The sequence below is a fragment of the Adiantum capillus-veneris genome, chromosome 10 (genome assembly GCF_014529385.1).
Source record: "Adiantum capillus-veneris isolate H3 chromosome 10, ASM1452938v2, whole genome shotgun sequence".
In the NCBI taxonomy this organism is placed as follows: Eukaryota; Viridiplantae; Streptophyta; class Polypodiopsida; order Polypodiales; family Pteridaceae; genus Adiantum; species Adiantum capillus-veneris.
The window spans coordinates 27,862,428-27,879,718 of NC_140940.1; the positions used below are offsets into that span (position 1 = coordinate 27,862,428).

At 44.8% G+C, this 17,291-nt stretch overlaps 1 protein-coding gene and 1 pseudogene across 2 annotated transcripts in view; both read right to left on the reverse strand.

The window, feature by feature from the left end:
* The window catches only part of LOC147448603 (uncharacterized), a 315,839-nt pseudogene that overhangs the window by 71,611 nt on the left and 226,937 nt on the right, over positions 1–17,291 (reverse strand). The gene's annotated exons all lie outside the window — the stretch shown is intronic.
* Positions 5,549–17,291, reverse strand: part of RBL (Transducin/WD40 repeat-like superfamily protein) — a 29,172-nt gene continuing 17,429 nt past the window's right edge. Inside the window, exon 5 of the mRNA XM_086521170.1 lies at positions 5,549–5,894. Within this exon, the coding sequence (XP_086377296.1) occupies positions 5,722–5,894 (173 nt within the window). The 3' untranslated portion in view covers positions 5,549–5,721. The remainder of the gene's footprint in view (positions 5,895–17,291) is intronic.

Below are 17,291 nucleotides of genomic sequence, written 5' to 3' on the forward strand. Positions count from 1 at the left end.
GCAACCAGTGCTGGAAATTGCAACCCTTCCCACCCTTCCTTAGAGGTCTAGCCTTGCACATGCATGGCACTTTTGTGATAGGCCTTCCCGGTGAAGAGCATGTTGTTTAGAGGCCCCTTCTCAATAGACAGGTCCTTTGAAAATAAGCCTTCACTAAGAAGGGCAAGTTTTGAAAAAGATAAATTCGATAAAATAGCCCAAAAACAATCAAAGTAGAAGGTTGCTTAGTTTAAACATGAGCCTAAGTTCTAAGGTGTAACTCAAATGTGTTGCATTCAGGATTGACTCGTTTTAGTTTGAGCTTTGTGGTGGTAGGAAGTTTCTCCGATAGATTATAATTTTCTGCCATGTGTCGTTTTGTCTTCCTATCCATTGGACATGTTGGGGTGGGGTGGCAAGGACCTCAATGTGGTGGCATCCGCTGCTCAAGATCTGTGTCCAAATATATTGTCTGTAAGATCCTAGTCTTTATGGTGTTTATGCTCCTTGTGGCATGTGATGCACATGGGATTTTTATGGTCTGTAATGGTGAGTTGCGGGTCCATATAAAATCCAAGACACTTGTAGTGTTCTTCTTCTTTAATATAAATAGCTCCTATTGAGCATTGCTTATATATTAGAAAAAAAGACAAAGCCTAAGCTCTAAGGTGGTAAAACATAAGTTCAAATTTATGAAAATTTGAATCCTACCACCTAAATCAAAGAAGAGATAACACTTTTAATATGTTATTTTTAATGAAGACCTTCAAAAAATCAAAATGCGACAAGATTTGAGAGTGGCAGCTCACTAGTTATGCTTTTTATACAGATGTAGATGCTTTGCAATGGAAAGTCTGATGCAACCAGACTTGTGATGTGTGCAACGTGCATGATGATTCTAGAATCTAGCGACCTCTAGGCTCCTCCTCTAATGTCCTAGCCTCTAGCGCATGTGTGACTACAGTTGAGTTTGGGCATAAATCTTTTAAAGCAAACGAGGAGATAGCATTGAGGCTCAAGGAAACAAGTCACTCTCTCTCTCTCTCTCTCTCTCTCTCTCTCTCTCTCTCTCTCTATCTATCTATGCATTTCTGGCCTCTGCATGGCTTCACATGAGAGATGAACACTTTCTATTTACACTTCTTTCTCTCTTTGCGCCACCCACTGCCCTCTCTCCTACTTGCAGCTATAGCATGCAAGTAGGAGCATGCCCGTTGAAGGGCCACCATATGCCAAGAGAATCTCGAACCACATCTTGGCCCCTCTATCCTTGCACAAAATCCTCGATCATGTCATCCAAGCCTTTGTTGCAATAGGCATTGACCAAGACACCTTCCTCTTTCTTCCTCTTAGAGGGCCTTACCTCGTTGAATTGCCTTCCTCCTCTTCCTTTTCTTAGAGGGCCTTACCTCACAAATGTCCCTCAACTTGCACACTCTTGCATACTCTTCTTGTGGCACATGTTGGCTAAAGTGAGTGCTCTCAAGATGTGTGTGTGTGTGTGTGTGTGTGTGTGTGTGTGTGTGTGTGAGAGAGAGAGAGAGAGAGAGAGAGATGTGAAAACTAATGGTGATGCTTTTGGGGGGAAGAGGAGCAAACAGAGCTAAAGTATAATATACCAATATTCTAAAAATTTACTAACCATCAAATTTAATTAAAGAATACCTAATGCTAGCTCCTCTTAAGTATGGAACAACAAAAGATACACCAAAAGCAAGTGAATATTTCATAGGAGCAAGAAAATTAACGGGTATCGAGTGACAGGTTGGTGCATTTTTGCCTTGCATGATGACGAGCAAAGTGTATGATGGCCCGTCCTCTCCGAAGGCCAACTAAGGGAATTCCCCTTCCCTAGGACGGACAAGGGCACCCTTCAATTTCCAGGTCTGGTTACAACTTGGCACCGTGCAATGTTGGGGACTTCTAGTTCCTACTTTCGTAGTTAGCAACATATGGAGGCTTCGCCCGTACATCGCTTTGGAGAGCTCCAACCTTGGAGTAGTCCATTCTAATCTGCCTGGGAAGGTTGCAGTTGCCTTGGGCGGTTTCTTTACTCTCACCTTGAGTGTTGCGTATTGGATATGGATTGCATGGTTGACTGGTTGCGCTCTCTAAAGAACAGCAGATCCAGTGTACATATGGTGTGATCTCTAATAATCTTTTCCCGAGATTGAGTCAAAAGGGGCTTCCTATCTTCAAAGGGGGACTCTCGGCTCTAGCTTTGGAGCTCCCCATGATAGAGGTTGTTCCATATCGATGTGGGCTTGAGACATTATTTTTGAGGAGACTTGTCTTTTAGAGGGAGCTTCCAGGTTGTTATGTTAATATGACTTCGGATGTTCCATTTAGCAGAGTGCCATGCTTGGAGTCTTCTCGTCCTTGGTTTCCTTCCCCGCTTCTTGCAGCTTGTGGATGGTGTGCCTTAGCCCACAGTGTAGCTAGTGTCATGTTTTCTTGAGCCACTATGTTTGGTCTCCCCAAATGATCAGTGGAGGGTGTACCTTGCAAGATACACTTATCCATTGACTAGTATGGAATTTCTCATAGGTAGATAGTGGTCCTTCTTGAACTGGAACCGGTTACTGTTAGCCATGGCATCTCTTTTCAAAGTGGGGTTTTCGATTTTACCAGATTTTGGTTCGAGGTTCCATAGGGCTTCATTGCTTCTTCCGCTGTCTGTTCTGGTACAAAAGGCATAGGACAAAGCCCACAAAACCTAACAAACCTCTCTCCTAAGAGTAAAAAGTGGCCTGACCATCTACGAAAGAGAGAGGGACTCCAAGCAACTCTTGGAAGACAGCTACTTTGGAACCTTGCTCACAAAATGCTTACTGGTCTCCAAAGCCTAGGATGAAAAAGAAGGGAGCAGTCAAGAGTGGTAAGAGCTGCCCAAAGAAATAATTGTTCACAATTTGGCGAAGGGCTGCTAATCAAGACAGCACACACATGTGACCGTGTGCGTCCGGTGTGCGCGCACTTGCATGCACACTGTGCGGCTTCCATTCATGCACCTGATTTGGTATCATGGCGATGTGGTGATTAAAATTGTTGCCAAAGTTTGGTGAAAGAATGGGCAATAATTGCTTGAGAGAAGGCTTTTGCAGCAGCTTTTAAAAGTCTTTGGGATTCCTCTCTCTAACACGATATTTTTCCTTGTCAATTTGTTGACAAAAATGGAAGGTTGCCTCATTATCTCATGCAATCTCTCTTTAGAATTGCCTCATCATCTCATGCAATCTCTCTTTTGTTTGTTTCGAGGGGTGTGTGAAGTCTTCCAAAAGTTGGGTAAAAAAGCTCAAAATCATAGAGAACTTTAATTGCTCTGAAACTGTGGGTTGGTTTTTGAGTAAAAATGGAATGGCAGTTTTTCATAGTGGTGCAAGTTCTGGGTGTATCGCATGAGTAGGCGAGTCAGAACCTTCAATTATCCATCATCCTATTGAACATTGCAAGAGCATTTGTGAGACCGAAAGGCATCACCAAATATGGGCATAATCATGATACATCCGGAATAAAGTAAATTAAGCTCGGCCAATCCATTGTCAATAATAAAGAGGCGAACATTTAGTGCAAAGGAAGATTCATACTGAACATAAGTAAGAAGTTGAAGTAAGATTATTTTGCTGAGCATGATTTATGTGTCTCTTGAATAAACGTCTGTCGTAGTGTGTCATCCATGGGTTGCACTGTGACACATTTTCAATTTATGTGAAGACACCTTTGCAGTTATCAGCGGTAGCCTTTTCCAGAATACTAATTCTTCATTAGCTTGCTGGACTACTCTTCTCTTCAAAGAGTCAGGGATCAGAGATTTACCTTAGGGTTGTAACCTCCAAAAAACTCCCATTCCAGAAAAAGTGCAGTTATCTTTACTTGAGTCTGATAGCACATAGTTCAGATTTCCAAAAAGTTCGGCATTGTTTGTTTTTACAAGGGGTTGAAAACTCCGTCTGATAATTGGAACAAGCGAATGTAAGCTTCGGAGGGTGTAATTCATTAAGAGAGTTATGCATTTTACAAACTGTACACAGTTTTGAACAATTGCACTTCATAATTGGACTTCTTGGGAGGCAGCTCAGAGACAAGTCCAAGTGCTTCCTGTGTAACAATGCTTATGTTATTCTCTTTCCAGGCCAAAATATAGAATCGAATGAGGCTGTAAGCAAAGTGTGAATTTGATGCATGAGTTAAATCTACAAAGAATATGTGGCTTGCTTCTAAATTATTTGGCAGTTCGCAAAAATTTTCTTGAGGAAAAAACAAGATTGAATAATCTAAATATGCATAAATGAAAATTTCTCAAGATTAGCATCATATCCACCATCATGAAGGCGGGGCATGGATATGCTCATGTAGATACTGCATTAGTGGAGATTTTCAAATTTTGACAACTTATTTCAAATAGGTTGCTGAGCGATACACTCCACCAAAAGTAATTACTTGTGATCGTAAAGCCACCTCACATGTAAACGGAGGGTGCATTTGGAAACCTGAGGTATACGGGTCTAATTTCAAGATGTGAAAGGGGACAACAATTAGGGATTCTAGCTTGGTGAAGAAGATGATGGCTATGGAGCTTGGAGCTCTCCTACACCCTATTGTAACCTTATCCACTCTTAGTCAAAGACGCTCCTATAAAAAACATGGCAATGTTGTTGCGCCCCCGCCCCCGCCCCCGCCCCCCCCGCCCCGAGATACACAGTCACATTGAGCACCTCCATAGAAGGTTCTGAAGATGTTCACATCATTTATACTACTGCTCCCTATGATGCTAACAAGCTTAAGAGTATTGAGCAATAAATCAGATTGATAACCACCAATTTGAAGTTCTTGCAATTGTTCCACGTGCATTAGTCGTGCCTTCACCAAGAAATCCCATCACCTAATCACCATCTACATCGACCATTAAGCAAAGGTTATTTACTCAAATAGTTGATGGAAAGAGACTTGGACATATTCCACCTCAGTACCTATCACTGAAAACCATCTGCCAATTGTCTTTGGAAGTTTGAATATGTTGCCATAACATATGGAGATAATGCAGAGAGATAGATAGATTGAATTATCGTCCACGGAGGTCAGATATGACCTATGGGACCAAAACAAAACAGTACATCAAGCTTCTACTAAGAGACAATGGCATACATCTCAGTTACGGACTGAGCGTCCAACAAGAAAAAGGAAGGAGCAGGTCCTATGGGGGGTCAGGGGACGAAGGTGCAGAGAGAGAGAGAGAGAGAGAGAGAGAGAGAGAGAGAGAGAGAGGGGGAAAATTTAACATTGTTGGAAAAATCCTAAGAGAGCTCATAGATCTATCCGACGAGTCAGGAACTCAAGACTTGTTACTCTACTCGAGCGAGCCGGGATAACCGATCTACCACACTTGGGTGATAGAAGGTTATTCCAGTTTCTCTCTCTCACACACACACACACACATAAGAAATTAGAGGGGGGGGGGGGGGGGGGGGGGGGGGGGAGCGCTAGCAATTGCATATCCAAAGCAAGGCTTCACAAGCTCAGACGACCAAGAAAGAAAGAAACAGGGCACTCATGCATCCAAGCAGGATAATTGGTATAACGCATACCTAGACTTCATTTCATGGAGACCTCATAAAGGGAAGATGGTATAACTTTACAAGGAAGAAAGGTATAACATAGAATGGACAAATCATCCTTGAAGTATCTTGTCTCCCCAATTTCTCAAAAACACTAGATACAGGCACCACTGCAAACTCGAAAATGTTACTCAACAAAGCAGTCTTCATTGCTTGGAGAGGAGGTCATCATTATTCTCTGCTCAGCCTTTGGCCTTCCTGTGAGCAAGGGACTTTTGAGAGCTCCATTCCCCTTCTCGGAGGACTTCTCTACTGCCTTCCTTTTCCGTTTCCTTTGACCTTCCATGGCTCTCTCCTCTTCTGTACACACATGCAATACTTCAGGGCAATACAACAGAACCAACAAGAGACTTTTTCGGATTGACAGCCACACACAACAAAGCTTTTTCAACTGCATAAATCACAAAAAAGTATGACCACAATGATACATCTCTAAAACAAACCTTTTCCTCCCAGGTTGTAGAAAATGTGAACCCAATTCAAGCATCAATGAACTGAACCCAGTTTGTGTAAAGTGGCACTGACCAAATGGTGCTAAGCCCACGATGGATATGCCCAGAGGGGAGAAGGCCCAGGGCGCGCGCGGAGGGGGGGGGGGGGGGGGGGGGGGGTGTTTGCCGCTTACCCCACGCATTATTAACTCTGCCTCACAAGTCAAGCAGCCCCACGACACCAGCCAGAAGCCTAATTGAAAGGCCTTTAGAGGAGTAGCCAGCACCACTAGGTGGCCACTCAACCAAGGGCCTACGCACACAATAGAGACAAGTTCCCGTAACACAAGAAAACAATGATGGGAAGCATTTCCTCCTGCTACTAGCCCCTGTTAGATTGTAGATATGGAAGTCCACTAGCAAATCCATCGAGGAGCCATTCAGGTTCTAGGCTCCAAATAACCTCCCATTTATGCCATCCCCACCAACAGCTGAGTCCAAGCCACTCTAAGAGTACGTCCCCCAAATTTTCCATGATCAGATATACCGATCCATAGTATATCTAATCCATTGTACAATGCATTTCCATGCATAAAATCATGAACTAGTCAATGAGACTTTGGGGCTCTTACAAATCTGTCTATCACCTTTTGGGACTCACTCGTAAACCATGTTCACGGAAGAACAGCTCAAGTGAGGGACTGCGATCCTCCTAGCCTAAGCATCAAAAGCCTGTGCAAGTTGATACAAATAGATCTTCAATCCGTATCCACCCAGATGCCCTAAGACTTCAATGAAGATATTGTGATTTTCTCTTTAATGTTCTGTCCAAGTGTCCTGTGCATGCAAGCTTTCCTGAAAATCCTCCAAGGTATCTAGCAACCTGCAGTTGATTAGCAAAGTTATATAGCCATTGCATGCAATGTGAAGTAAAGGAACTCGAGGAGAAGTTGACGACTAGTCCTATATTGATTTTACCAGATTTGCAGAAACATTTTGAGGTTTGTTGTGATGCTTGTGGTAGCAATCTAGGAGTGGTCTTAATGCAGGAGCAGGTCAACTCTCACTCCAAAAGGTCTCATCCAAGAGGGGGCACCCATTTTTGAGGCTGAAGGCTGATTATATTCATTGCTCTACAGTGTGTGTGTGTGTGAGTAGTGACTGCAGGTGATCACAGCTTTAATGGAAAGCTTGCCTTCTCCCTTGTCTCATGCAGTGAGATGATTTGCTCCCGTGCATCTCTCTCCCCCCCTTTGCACATATGGTAATGCCCCACTAGTCGGGCTTCTCAAATGACCATGTACAATTATGGGGTTTATGAGCATTTGCCAAGGCAAGAGCCTTCTGTACAAGAGCTGGATTAGCTAATAGCTAATCCCCTACAGGTACGTACAGTTCCATCAGGAAAAATGCAAAAACGGAGAGTTTTCTCGCGTGAAAACTCGTCCAGTTTACAAGGGAACTGTCTCATTGTGTGCGCGACCACCTGAGACACGTGTAGACGTGTTGCTTTGCTCAAAATGATGTGAAACAGGAATTACAGCCTGCTGTGTTTTTTTGCAGGTACGGGGTTTCGCACCTAAACTGCAAGGTAATGCCAGGGGAGCCTTGGGTGCTTGTACGGGACAATTTAGAGAGATTTCCCACAAGGAGTCTCATCTAATTCAAAAGTGATCGACACGCGGATCAGAGTGCAAAACAGAGAATTACAGCTTGTTGTAATTTATTGCAGGTTTAGGGTTTTGGCCAGTTTTAATGCCTACAGGTCTCGGGAGCTTCGGGGAAGCTAGGGAATCACCGACGAAGAGGTGTTTTGGTGCAAATTGGAGACCAAAAACAGAGATTCGAGTGTGCTGTAATTGCTCGCCACGTTTTGTAGTGCTTTAAAGTGCGTGAAAAGTCACTGTTTACTTGGGATTTTGTCCGTGGAGACTTTTACTGTGGTTATGCTGCCGAAATTGGGTTAGAGTAGGGGACTTTCAGCCCGATAAAAGTGGGACGGCTTGTAGAAGTTTACAGGTTTTTCTCAAGTGCAATAAGAATAAAGAAATACCGAAAGGGGCGCTGTCACTAGATGGGCACCACGTGCCGACAGAAAAGAACAGACTGAACAGACTTTTAGCACTTCAATAACAACTAAACTGAAAGAAAGAGACGACACGCGACACGGAGGCGGAATTCCACCCCAGAGAGTATTGGCCCCAAACCTTGGCGCCCCTTTCGGTATTTCTTTATATTGCATCAACACAGTACAAGCCGGTACTCGAGACTCTGCACCTTCGCCAGGAAGCATGCCAGAGAATGAGCCCTAAACTCATATTTAAAGGCCCTTTGCCTAAAAAGCAGTTACAGTAAAAAGCCTTCAAACTCAAAAGCATCTGGTCCAAAAGCAAAGCCAAAAAGCTGCCAACGTAAATCACGAAAATCCGTATAGCCTGCCACGTCATCAGCCAACGCAAAACGTGGAAATCTGTACAGCTTGCTACATCATCATGCCAACGCAATTTTTGAAAATCTACCACGTCATCAGTTTTTGTGTGTGTGTGTGTGTGTGCAGGTCCTGCTTTATTTTAATCCCTTGTCACTCAGGGCCCCATCGAACGAGGTCCCCATAAGTCGGTAGGACTTCTTCTTGTGTTACTTGTTCTTCTTAGGGTTTGAGCCCCTCGGTTGGTAGCTCCGTTCTTCAGTAGGTCGACACGTCGGCAGTTTGTTACATCTCCCCTTCTTGAAAGAGAGTAATCGTCCTCGATTACAGCATATCTGCAAAACAACTCAAGTTAGCTCAAAAATTTCCGAGGGACAATCAGTTTGCTCTTTTTATTAAGGAGTTAGCTTCTCCTTTCGGCTGTTTTGATCAAGGAGTTAGCTTCCCCTTTCTGCTCTTTTGATCAAGGAGTTAGCTTCTCCTTTCGGCTGTTTTGATCAAGGAGTTAGCTTCTCCTTTCAACTGTTTTGATCAAGGAGTTAGCTTCTCCTTTCTGCTCGTTTGATCAAGGAGTTAGCTTCTCATTTCGTCCAGATCGGAACTCTTGATATTGCAGTGTAGTAAACCATCACACCCAGACCGTATTGATCTTCCACGAGTGTCTTGATGCACTAAAATTACATACCCAGGCAATCTCATCCAATCAGGAATATTCAGTAGTTAGCACATCACAATGCAACACATTTGCTCACATATGCATGTTACAGACATAGAAACATAAAGTTGCCGATGAACACTCCTCCCGCATAACCTAATAAGGTCCGGGCCGGGAGATATTCAACGACTCCCTTGTCACTCCTCCCGCATAACCTAAAAAGATCTGGGCTGGGAGATATAGAGGCCTTTTACAACCAAACACCCCCCAGACCGCAGCCTGCGTCGTTTGGAGGTGCTGAGAGTAACCATTGCTTTGACTTCTTAATACTCCTCCTGTCACGAGGACGTGGCAACTGCTAACCTTAGTTGTTGGTTTCTTTCCAATGATTTTTGTTTAATTTCTGAGATCCTCTTTTTGAAGTTGCAAATGGTCAGACATTGTATGGCCAATGTGAACGGTAGTTTCACCCGCAGACAGGAAGTTGGTCTGCACTGGAACTCGTAAAGTAAAAGGATGTCTAGGCTCAGTTCAAGATCATGTAGGTCCCCTCGTCGCACTTAGCAAGTTGGTGGATACTAGGAAGTGGACTCAATAAAGGAATAAAGTCAAGGTGCGACTACCAACACAAAGTATCCGACATTTGGGCCACATTGCACTTTTGGATGCGGTCCCAATGAGGATAGATGGTAAGATGACCAGTGGGAGCCTAACGGAAGCATCTCCTAAAATTTACGGAACTGCTATTTTGGGCCGTGGAATATGTTCACGTCATTACCTTCGGTATGACCAGGGGAACATTTTATTACTCTGCTGCAAAGTCAATCGACACACCAGTTGAAAGATTTTTAAGCAGGAAGCCCAATGCGGGGAAATTGTATGTATGAGTGCCAAGTGGCACTTTTTGGCCAATTTACCAAGTTTGGGAGAAGAGAACTCGTAACTGACTTTTTGGAGCAATTTTGGAGGTTCATAACTCTGATTTTGAGCCATTTCTCTCCATTTTTGAGCTTCCCATGACTTAACCCAGGTCCAAGGAGCTCATTTTCAGCATTGGAAGGCATCAGATGCGTGTATACAGGGATGTTTTGCTGCGTTTTCAGTGATACGTAGGTTTTGGCAGCCATGATCTTCCCCTTTTGCATCTATTTGTTCACAGATGCATTACAGGTCAAGGGCAAAAGAGGGGGCGCTCGATTTATGATGGGGGGATGCTTCATTGAGAACCTGTCTGTTCACAAGTTAAGAGCTATGGAGTGCTTTCTTTCCCTCTCATGTACAGTGTGGTGCTAGGAGTGATGACCTGCACACTACACACTGCTCTCTCTCTCCCCTACGTGCAGTTATGTGATGCCCCACAAGAGGGCTCTTTATTTGAATGATGTACAGCTGTGTGGTTTCGTGCTTTTGTGTTGAGGCAAGAGCCTCCTTGAGCAGGAACAGGGGTAGCTAATTGCTACTCCAAAGCAGGCACTGGTGAGGGTCATAACCTCACCTTACAGGTGCGTTTTCAGCGCTGTGTATGCGCTGTAAATTGACTGTTTTTCAGCCATACGGACGCCAGAACCATTGCGAATCGTGCCTCATTGGCAGAGGACAGTTAGGGGACTGTTTGAGGCTGAAAACAGGGCAAAAACCAGTAAATACAGCGTGCTGAATTTACTGTTTTTGGGTAGGAATGAGAGGGTTTATGCCAGTGAAAGAGAGTTCCAGTAGGGGAATTGGTTTCGCACAAATTTTGGGGCTGTTATGCTGCCGAAATTTGGCCAAAACAGGTGGTATCTAGCTCGATACAGATAAAGGATTCCCAGGACTCTTCTTTGTAATTTACTCTCCTAAAGAATAAAGAAATACCGAAAGGGGCACCAATTTTGGGGCCTATAGGTTGTCCGCGTCTGCTCGGAGCATTCTAGCTTCCGAGCCGTGTGTGTGATTAAGTGTTAATTCCAGTCGCAGGTTTCCTTTGCAAAGTGCTCTGTGTGTGTGTCTAAAGTAAAGAATTTCGGGTGAAAGCCAACGCCTACCGCCCCACGGGCCAGTTTCGCCTCCCGCATAACCATCCAGGTCCGGGCCGGGAGTCACAACAACAATACTCCCCCCGTAAATAACCACAAGGGTCCGGGCCATGAGTAAAAAAAAAACCAGCACTTTTCAATCATTCAATACTCCCCCCGCAAATAACCACAAGGGTCCGGGCCGTGAGTATGAACAAGCATTCTCAAACATAATTTTTCACTACTCCACCCAGGAGTAAAATCACCAATCATTGAAACCAATATTAAAACCAGAGTCAAACAATTCAAATCAGCACCAAGACAGGTTCAAAACAGATACCTTCCATTTCAAACAAATTCCAAACAGGATCACCAAACAAGTTCTCAAACAAAGTTCAAACTTAAAAAGCAATCTCGACATCAGTCAAGCTCAAAAGTCGACTGACTTTCCATCCTGGAACCTGCACCAAAAATTAGGGTTAGGTTCATTCCGTAAGGTCGTAACCGAGCACAGCATGGTCCATCAGCTCTTGGACAGACACTGTGTGGCAATGGTAGTCCCAAGATAGCAATCGCATCGAATCTCCAAGGTCATCTGCTCGTGAAAAGACATCTACAGAGAGATGTCGAGAAATTTCAAGTTGTAATCTGCTAGGGTTTCCATGGCAAGCATTTCAGGATACCCCACTCTACAAGAAGTTGCACTCCGAAGGAAGATGTCAGAAACCATATAACTTCGGGTATATTTTTTTTCTTGAAAACTTGCCAAGTACTTGGAGTATTCTGCTTGGTAGCTGTAGACATCAACATCTGTATGGCACTGCTTCTGAGAAAAATAGTGACTCGAAATAAATATGGATCCTTCTCTTGTAAGTGATCTTTATGGCTTATGCCCTGTAAGACATGAGCGGTGAAGACGGGAGCGCGCCCGATGCGCGATGAAGTAAGGGTGGGAGTGGCTAATAAGTCCGGGTTGGAGGGCAAAGATACCTCTAATAAAATTCCAATAGCTCTGTCTGCTCTTTTTGTAGGAATGGTATGCTTTCAGAAAAGCACACGCCTGATGCTCTGATACCACTGTCACAAGATGGGCACCACGTGCCGACAAAAAAGAACAGACTCAACAAACTTTTAGCACTTCAATAATAACTGAACTGAAAGAGAGAGACAAGGAGTGGCGGAATTCCACCCCAGAGAGTATTGGCCCCAAACCTTGGCGCCCCTTTCGGTATTTCTTTATATTGCATCAACACAGTACAAGCAGGTACTCGAGACTCTGCACCTTCGCCAGGAAGCATGCCAGAGAATGAGCCCTAACCTCATATTTCAAGGCCCTTGGCCTGAAAAGCAATTACAGTAAAAAGCCTTCAAACTCAAAAGCATATGGTCCAAAAGCTGCCAACGTAAATCACGGAAATCCGTACAGCCTGCCACGTCATCAGCCAGCGCAAAACACGGAAATCATACAGCTTGCCACATCATCATGCCAGCGCAATTTTCAAAAATCTGCCACGTCATTAGTTTGTGTGTGTGTGTGTGTGTGCAGGTCTTGCTTTATTTTAATCCTTTGTCACTTGGGGCCCCATCGAACGGGGTCCCCATAAGTCGGTAGGACTTCTTCTCGTGTTACTTGTTCTTCTTAGGGTTTAGGCCCCTCGGCCGGTAGCTCCGTTCTTCAATAGGTCGACACGTCAGCAGTTTGTTACAGGCGCAAGTCTTTAGGGCCTACAGGGTGTCGCCATCTACTTGGGAGCACTCTAGCTGCCAAGCCGTGGTTTGTTTGAAGTGTAATTCCTAGTCATAAGTTTATTCGAGAAGTTCCTTTGCGTCTTGAAGTTCAAGTAATATTAATCGGTGTAAAGATCGGGTGAAAGCTAGTCTACCGCCCTGCGGGCCGGTTTCATGGTTCTGTTGCCGGGACAGAATCACTTTTTCCTTAAAGAGTGAGGCTTGGTTGGTTTTCGGTGAAGACAGAGAGCACAAGAACTTGGAATTACACTATGGATGAAAGGACAAACGACACCAGGGAACAGGATTCCTCTTCACAGAACACACAAGAAGTTCCTTCAATGTTCGAGGTTGGCGAGAGTTCACGGTCACTACTGTCTATACCTTTTGTTGATGTGAATGCTCCACAAGTTCAAGGGTCTATGACTATGCAGCTAGACAAGGATGCGTTCAGGACGAAGTTGGTTGCTGATGTAGCGGTAGACTTTAGCTTTCGCCCAATTCTTCACTTGATAATGTCACATACACTGTAACAGACTTGGACACTCCAAGTCAAGAATCAACCGCAACAGCACCAAATAACCACTTCAAAACAATTCACAGATCACAATAGATTTGCACTGGCCCGACGGAGTTCCGTGCCTAGAGATATTGGCCCCAAAGACTGGCGCCCCTTTCGGTATTTCTTTTTATATTAATCAGATCAAAGTATAAGAGAGTGGCTAGGGTTTCACTCTCAGACTCTACGTCCAGATGCTCTGAGAAGTGAAGCCCTCACCACTTATTTAAAGATATAAGGGATGCCCAAAAGCAGAGCCCCAAAAGCTTCAAAATCAAAAGCAGTTTGTTTCACTCTCACAAACTCTTTTGAGTTTCAAAAAAAAAGCAAATTACTTTTTCTCTCTCTCTTTCTCTTGCTTATTTCCGTAGAAAAAGCAAGAAAGCTGCCAGTGCCATGTGGCACCCCCGACAGAATTAGGATTTTCTGAATTAGGGTTTCAGCCTGAAATTAGGGTTTGCTGCAAATTAGGGTTTCTGGCAGATTTTAGGGTTTGCAGGAATTTTAGGGTTCCAGCCAGAAATTAGGGTTTCTGCTGTCCGCCACGTCATCACTTTGTGACATACCCCCCTCTTGAAAGCATTGTAATCGACCGCGATTACGCCTGCAAAACTGTCACGTGACACATCCAGCCCTATGTGTCCGTGGACAAGCTACAGCATGATCAGGGTTCAGTCAGTCCAGTCAGTCTAGATTAGAAGTGATCTGGCACTTTTGTGAGTCTATTCGTAGACCGTGCATGCCCAGTAGCATAGATGCATATCCTCCGGTTGCACACAGCATGATCATCTGAATTCCCATCAGAATCCATTAGCATCAATTAGGGGAATTTTCCAGTGCATTTAGCCTATTTTCCTATTTTTGGTTATTTTCACTTATTATTTTTAAGTGACTTTCCAACAAAAGTAGGTAGGGCAATTTTGTTGAGTTAATATATAAGCAAACCCAAGTTAGCACTTTCTGGCAGAAGAGGCAGCAAGAGCTTCCCGCTCAACAGGCAACTTCTCAGCAGTAACCCCCCTCATGACCCCCAGCCGCCATTGGAGCCCCCCCCCCTTCTGGCGTTAGTTCTCCAACAAGACAGCCCGTCCTTGGCGTTTTCCCGCGACCACTCACTTCAGCCCTGGCGATTTTATCCCTGCATGCTCAGTGTTTTTGCATCAAATCACTAACGCTAGGGAGCAGTAAGACCTCAGCGATTTCAGCCTTAAGTGCCAGCGTTTTGGAGCCGACAGGACCTCAGTAGAATCAGCGTTTTCATCATCAGATGCAGCAGACCATCCGCAGCCGGTCAGGGTTCACTAACGCTTGCAAAACCAGTCATTTTCAGCAAGAAGGTTACTGCTGTCCCAGCGTGTTTTCAGCAAGAAACTTCCATCTAAAAACGCAGCCAAAGAGCAGAATTCAGCAGCGTTTTTGTTCCTAATATCAGCCCGGCAAAGACAATAAATTTCAGCCATAGAACCGGCCCGAAACAGTCATTTCCAGCCACCAAGAAGATCCTAGATTTCAGCCTAAGTCGCAGCGTCGTCGTCGTCGGCATAGTCCCATTGCATTCGCATTGTACACCTTTGTGCAATCAAAGTAGACCACTCTCGCCGACGAGAGTGGGGCCTTCGGAGGAGGGTTTTACAACCTCTCGGTGTCGTATCTCTTCTCTCTCCTGCTCTCGGTCTCATTCACTTGCACGCACAATATCCACTCACTTTGTTCGTGATCATAGCACTCTCATAAGACGGAAAGCTCTCTCTTTCCCTAAGAACCGGCCCGAAACAGTCATTTCCAGCCACCAAGAAGATCCTAGATTTCAGCCTAAGTCGCAGCGTCGTCGGCGGCGGCATAGTCCCATTGCATCTATCCATTGCATTCGCATTGTACACCTTTGTGCAATCAAAGTAGACCACTCTCGCCGACGAGAGTGGGGCCTTCGGAGGAGGGTTTTACAACCTCTCGGTGTCGTATCTCTTCTCTCTCCTGCTCTCGGTCTCATTCACTTGCACGCACAATATCCACTCACTCTCATAAGACAGAAAGCTCTCTCTTTCCCTAAGAACTAAAAGGAACCTTGAGCAATAAAGATCACTAATCTTGAGAAAATACAACATTCATTCCGCTGCACCTTACATTGGTATCAGAGCTTTTTGGAAGTGTTCTGCATTACTCAAGGAAAGAACCACAGGAATTTTTTTTGCTTGTTGCGATCGCGCGAACCCAAGTTTACTTGGGCGTGGCGATTCCTAATCGTGTTTTGTTGAAGAGTGACAAGAATCCCAAGAAAGAAGGGCTTGTCCAACCTCCCCTTGTGTCTCTTTTTACTCATTGAGAGCGGACCGTGCACTTAGCGGCCGGCCAATCGACGTGAGGTGGGAAAAAGCAACCTTGGTGTGAGTGCAAGGCCGCCAAGGGGTGCGCCCGCAGAAAAGGGTAGAACTCGGGTGAAGAGAAGATCCTTCTCAACGCGATTTACAAGCGAAAAAAAACCTCAAGAACCCCAAGAACCCAAGACCATCAAGACTCAAGAACCTCAAGAACCCAAGATTCTCACAAATCAAGGACCTCAAGACCCTCAAGAACCCAAGTTCCTCGCGAGCTTAAGACCCCAAGATCATAGTGCATGGTCGTCACCCGAAGCGGAATGGATACTTCGCATTCAAGTGATGAGCATGAGAGAGGCGACGAAGGATTCTCCCCACTAGGAGATTTTTCCAACCCTCCCCCTTCGGCATCTACGCCAGACCCTATGGAGGCAATGATGAAGCAAATGATGGCCATGATGGATAGACAGGAAGACAAGCGCCTTGCTTTAGAACGCGAGCGCGACGAAAGAAACGCAAGATTGGCCGCACAACAAGAAGAAAATCGACTTGCTCTCGAATGCGAGCGCGCTGAACGAAAAGAACGCAAAGCAGAAAGGGACGCCGAGCGTGAAGCTCAAAGGGAGCTTCGCAATCAAGAATTTATTGCCAAAGTCCTAGCCTCGAAGACCGAACCACCCAAAGATCGTGGGAGTTCGTCAAGTGGCGCAAGCCACGATGCGGATTCCAACCATCCAGTTACAGAAAAGTTGATTTTCAGTAAGTATGATGATAAGATGGATGCTACTGTTATTCATTCTTGGTTGCATCAATTTAATGCTTATTTTGCGACAACTAAGAAGACAAGCAATAGCAAAGTTTTGACGGCAGCTATGTACTTTGCCGGTGATGCCATTAATTGGTACCACGCATGGCAAGAGGCACAGCTAGCCACGCACCTAGAGGCAGCCGACGATTTCACGCCCCTCTCCTTTAGTTGGGCTGATTTCCAAGACAAGCTCAAGGCGCGGTTTATGCCACCTCAGTACCTCGCACAGTTGAAAGACGATTGGCGCGCTCTCAAGCAAAATGGTATGCCGGTTATGTCTTTTTCTAATCGTGTTTTGCAGCTAGGTACCCAATTACGCATGTCGGATGATGATCGCAAAGAGGCTTTTCTCTTTGGATTGGACGAGTATATCAAGTACGATGTCGAGGTATTTGATCCAATCGATCTCAACAAAGCGGTAGCGATTGCTCTCGCACAGGAGTTGAAGCACAACAAGGGAAAGCCTAAGGAAAACAAGACTTCCACAAGTACCTCGCAGACTCCTCAGAACGGTAAGAATGGTAAGAATGATAACTCTTCTAACCAATCTACCAACAGTATCTCATCAAAGAATTCTTCCAATGAATCTAAGGGTAAGGCTAACACAACTGCTAAACCTAAGCTTACTCCAGATGAAAAGGTAGCACAAGGAATTGAAGGAGGATACATCACGTCGGAAGAACAAAGCACTTATTCTAAGGAAGGTCGCTGTTTTCATTGTCACATTAAGGGTCACATAAAAAGAACATGTCCTAAGCTTGAATCGAATGAATCTAAAG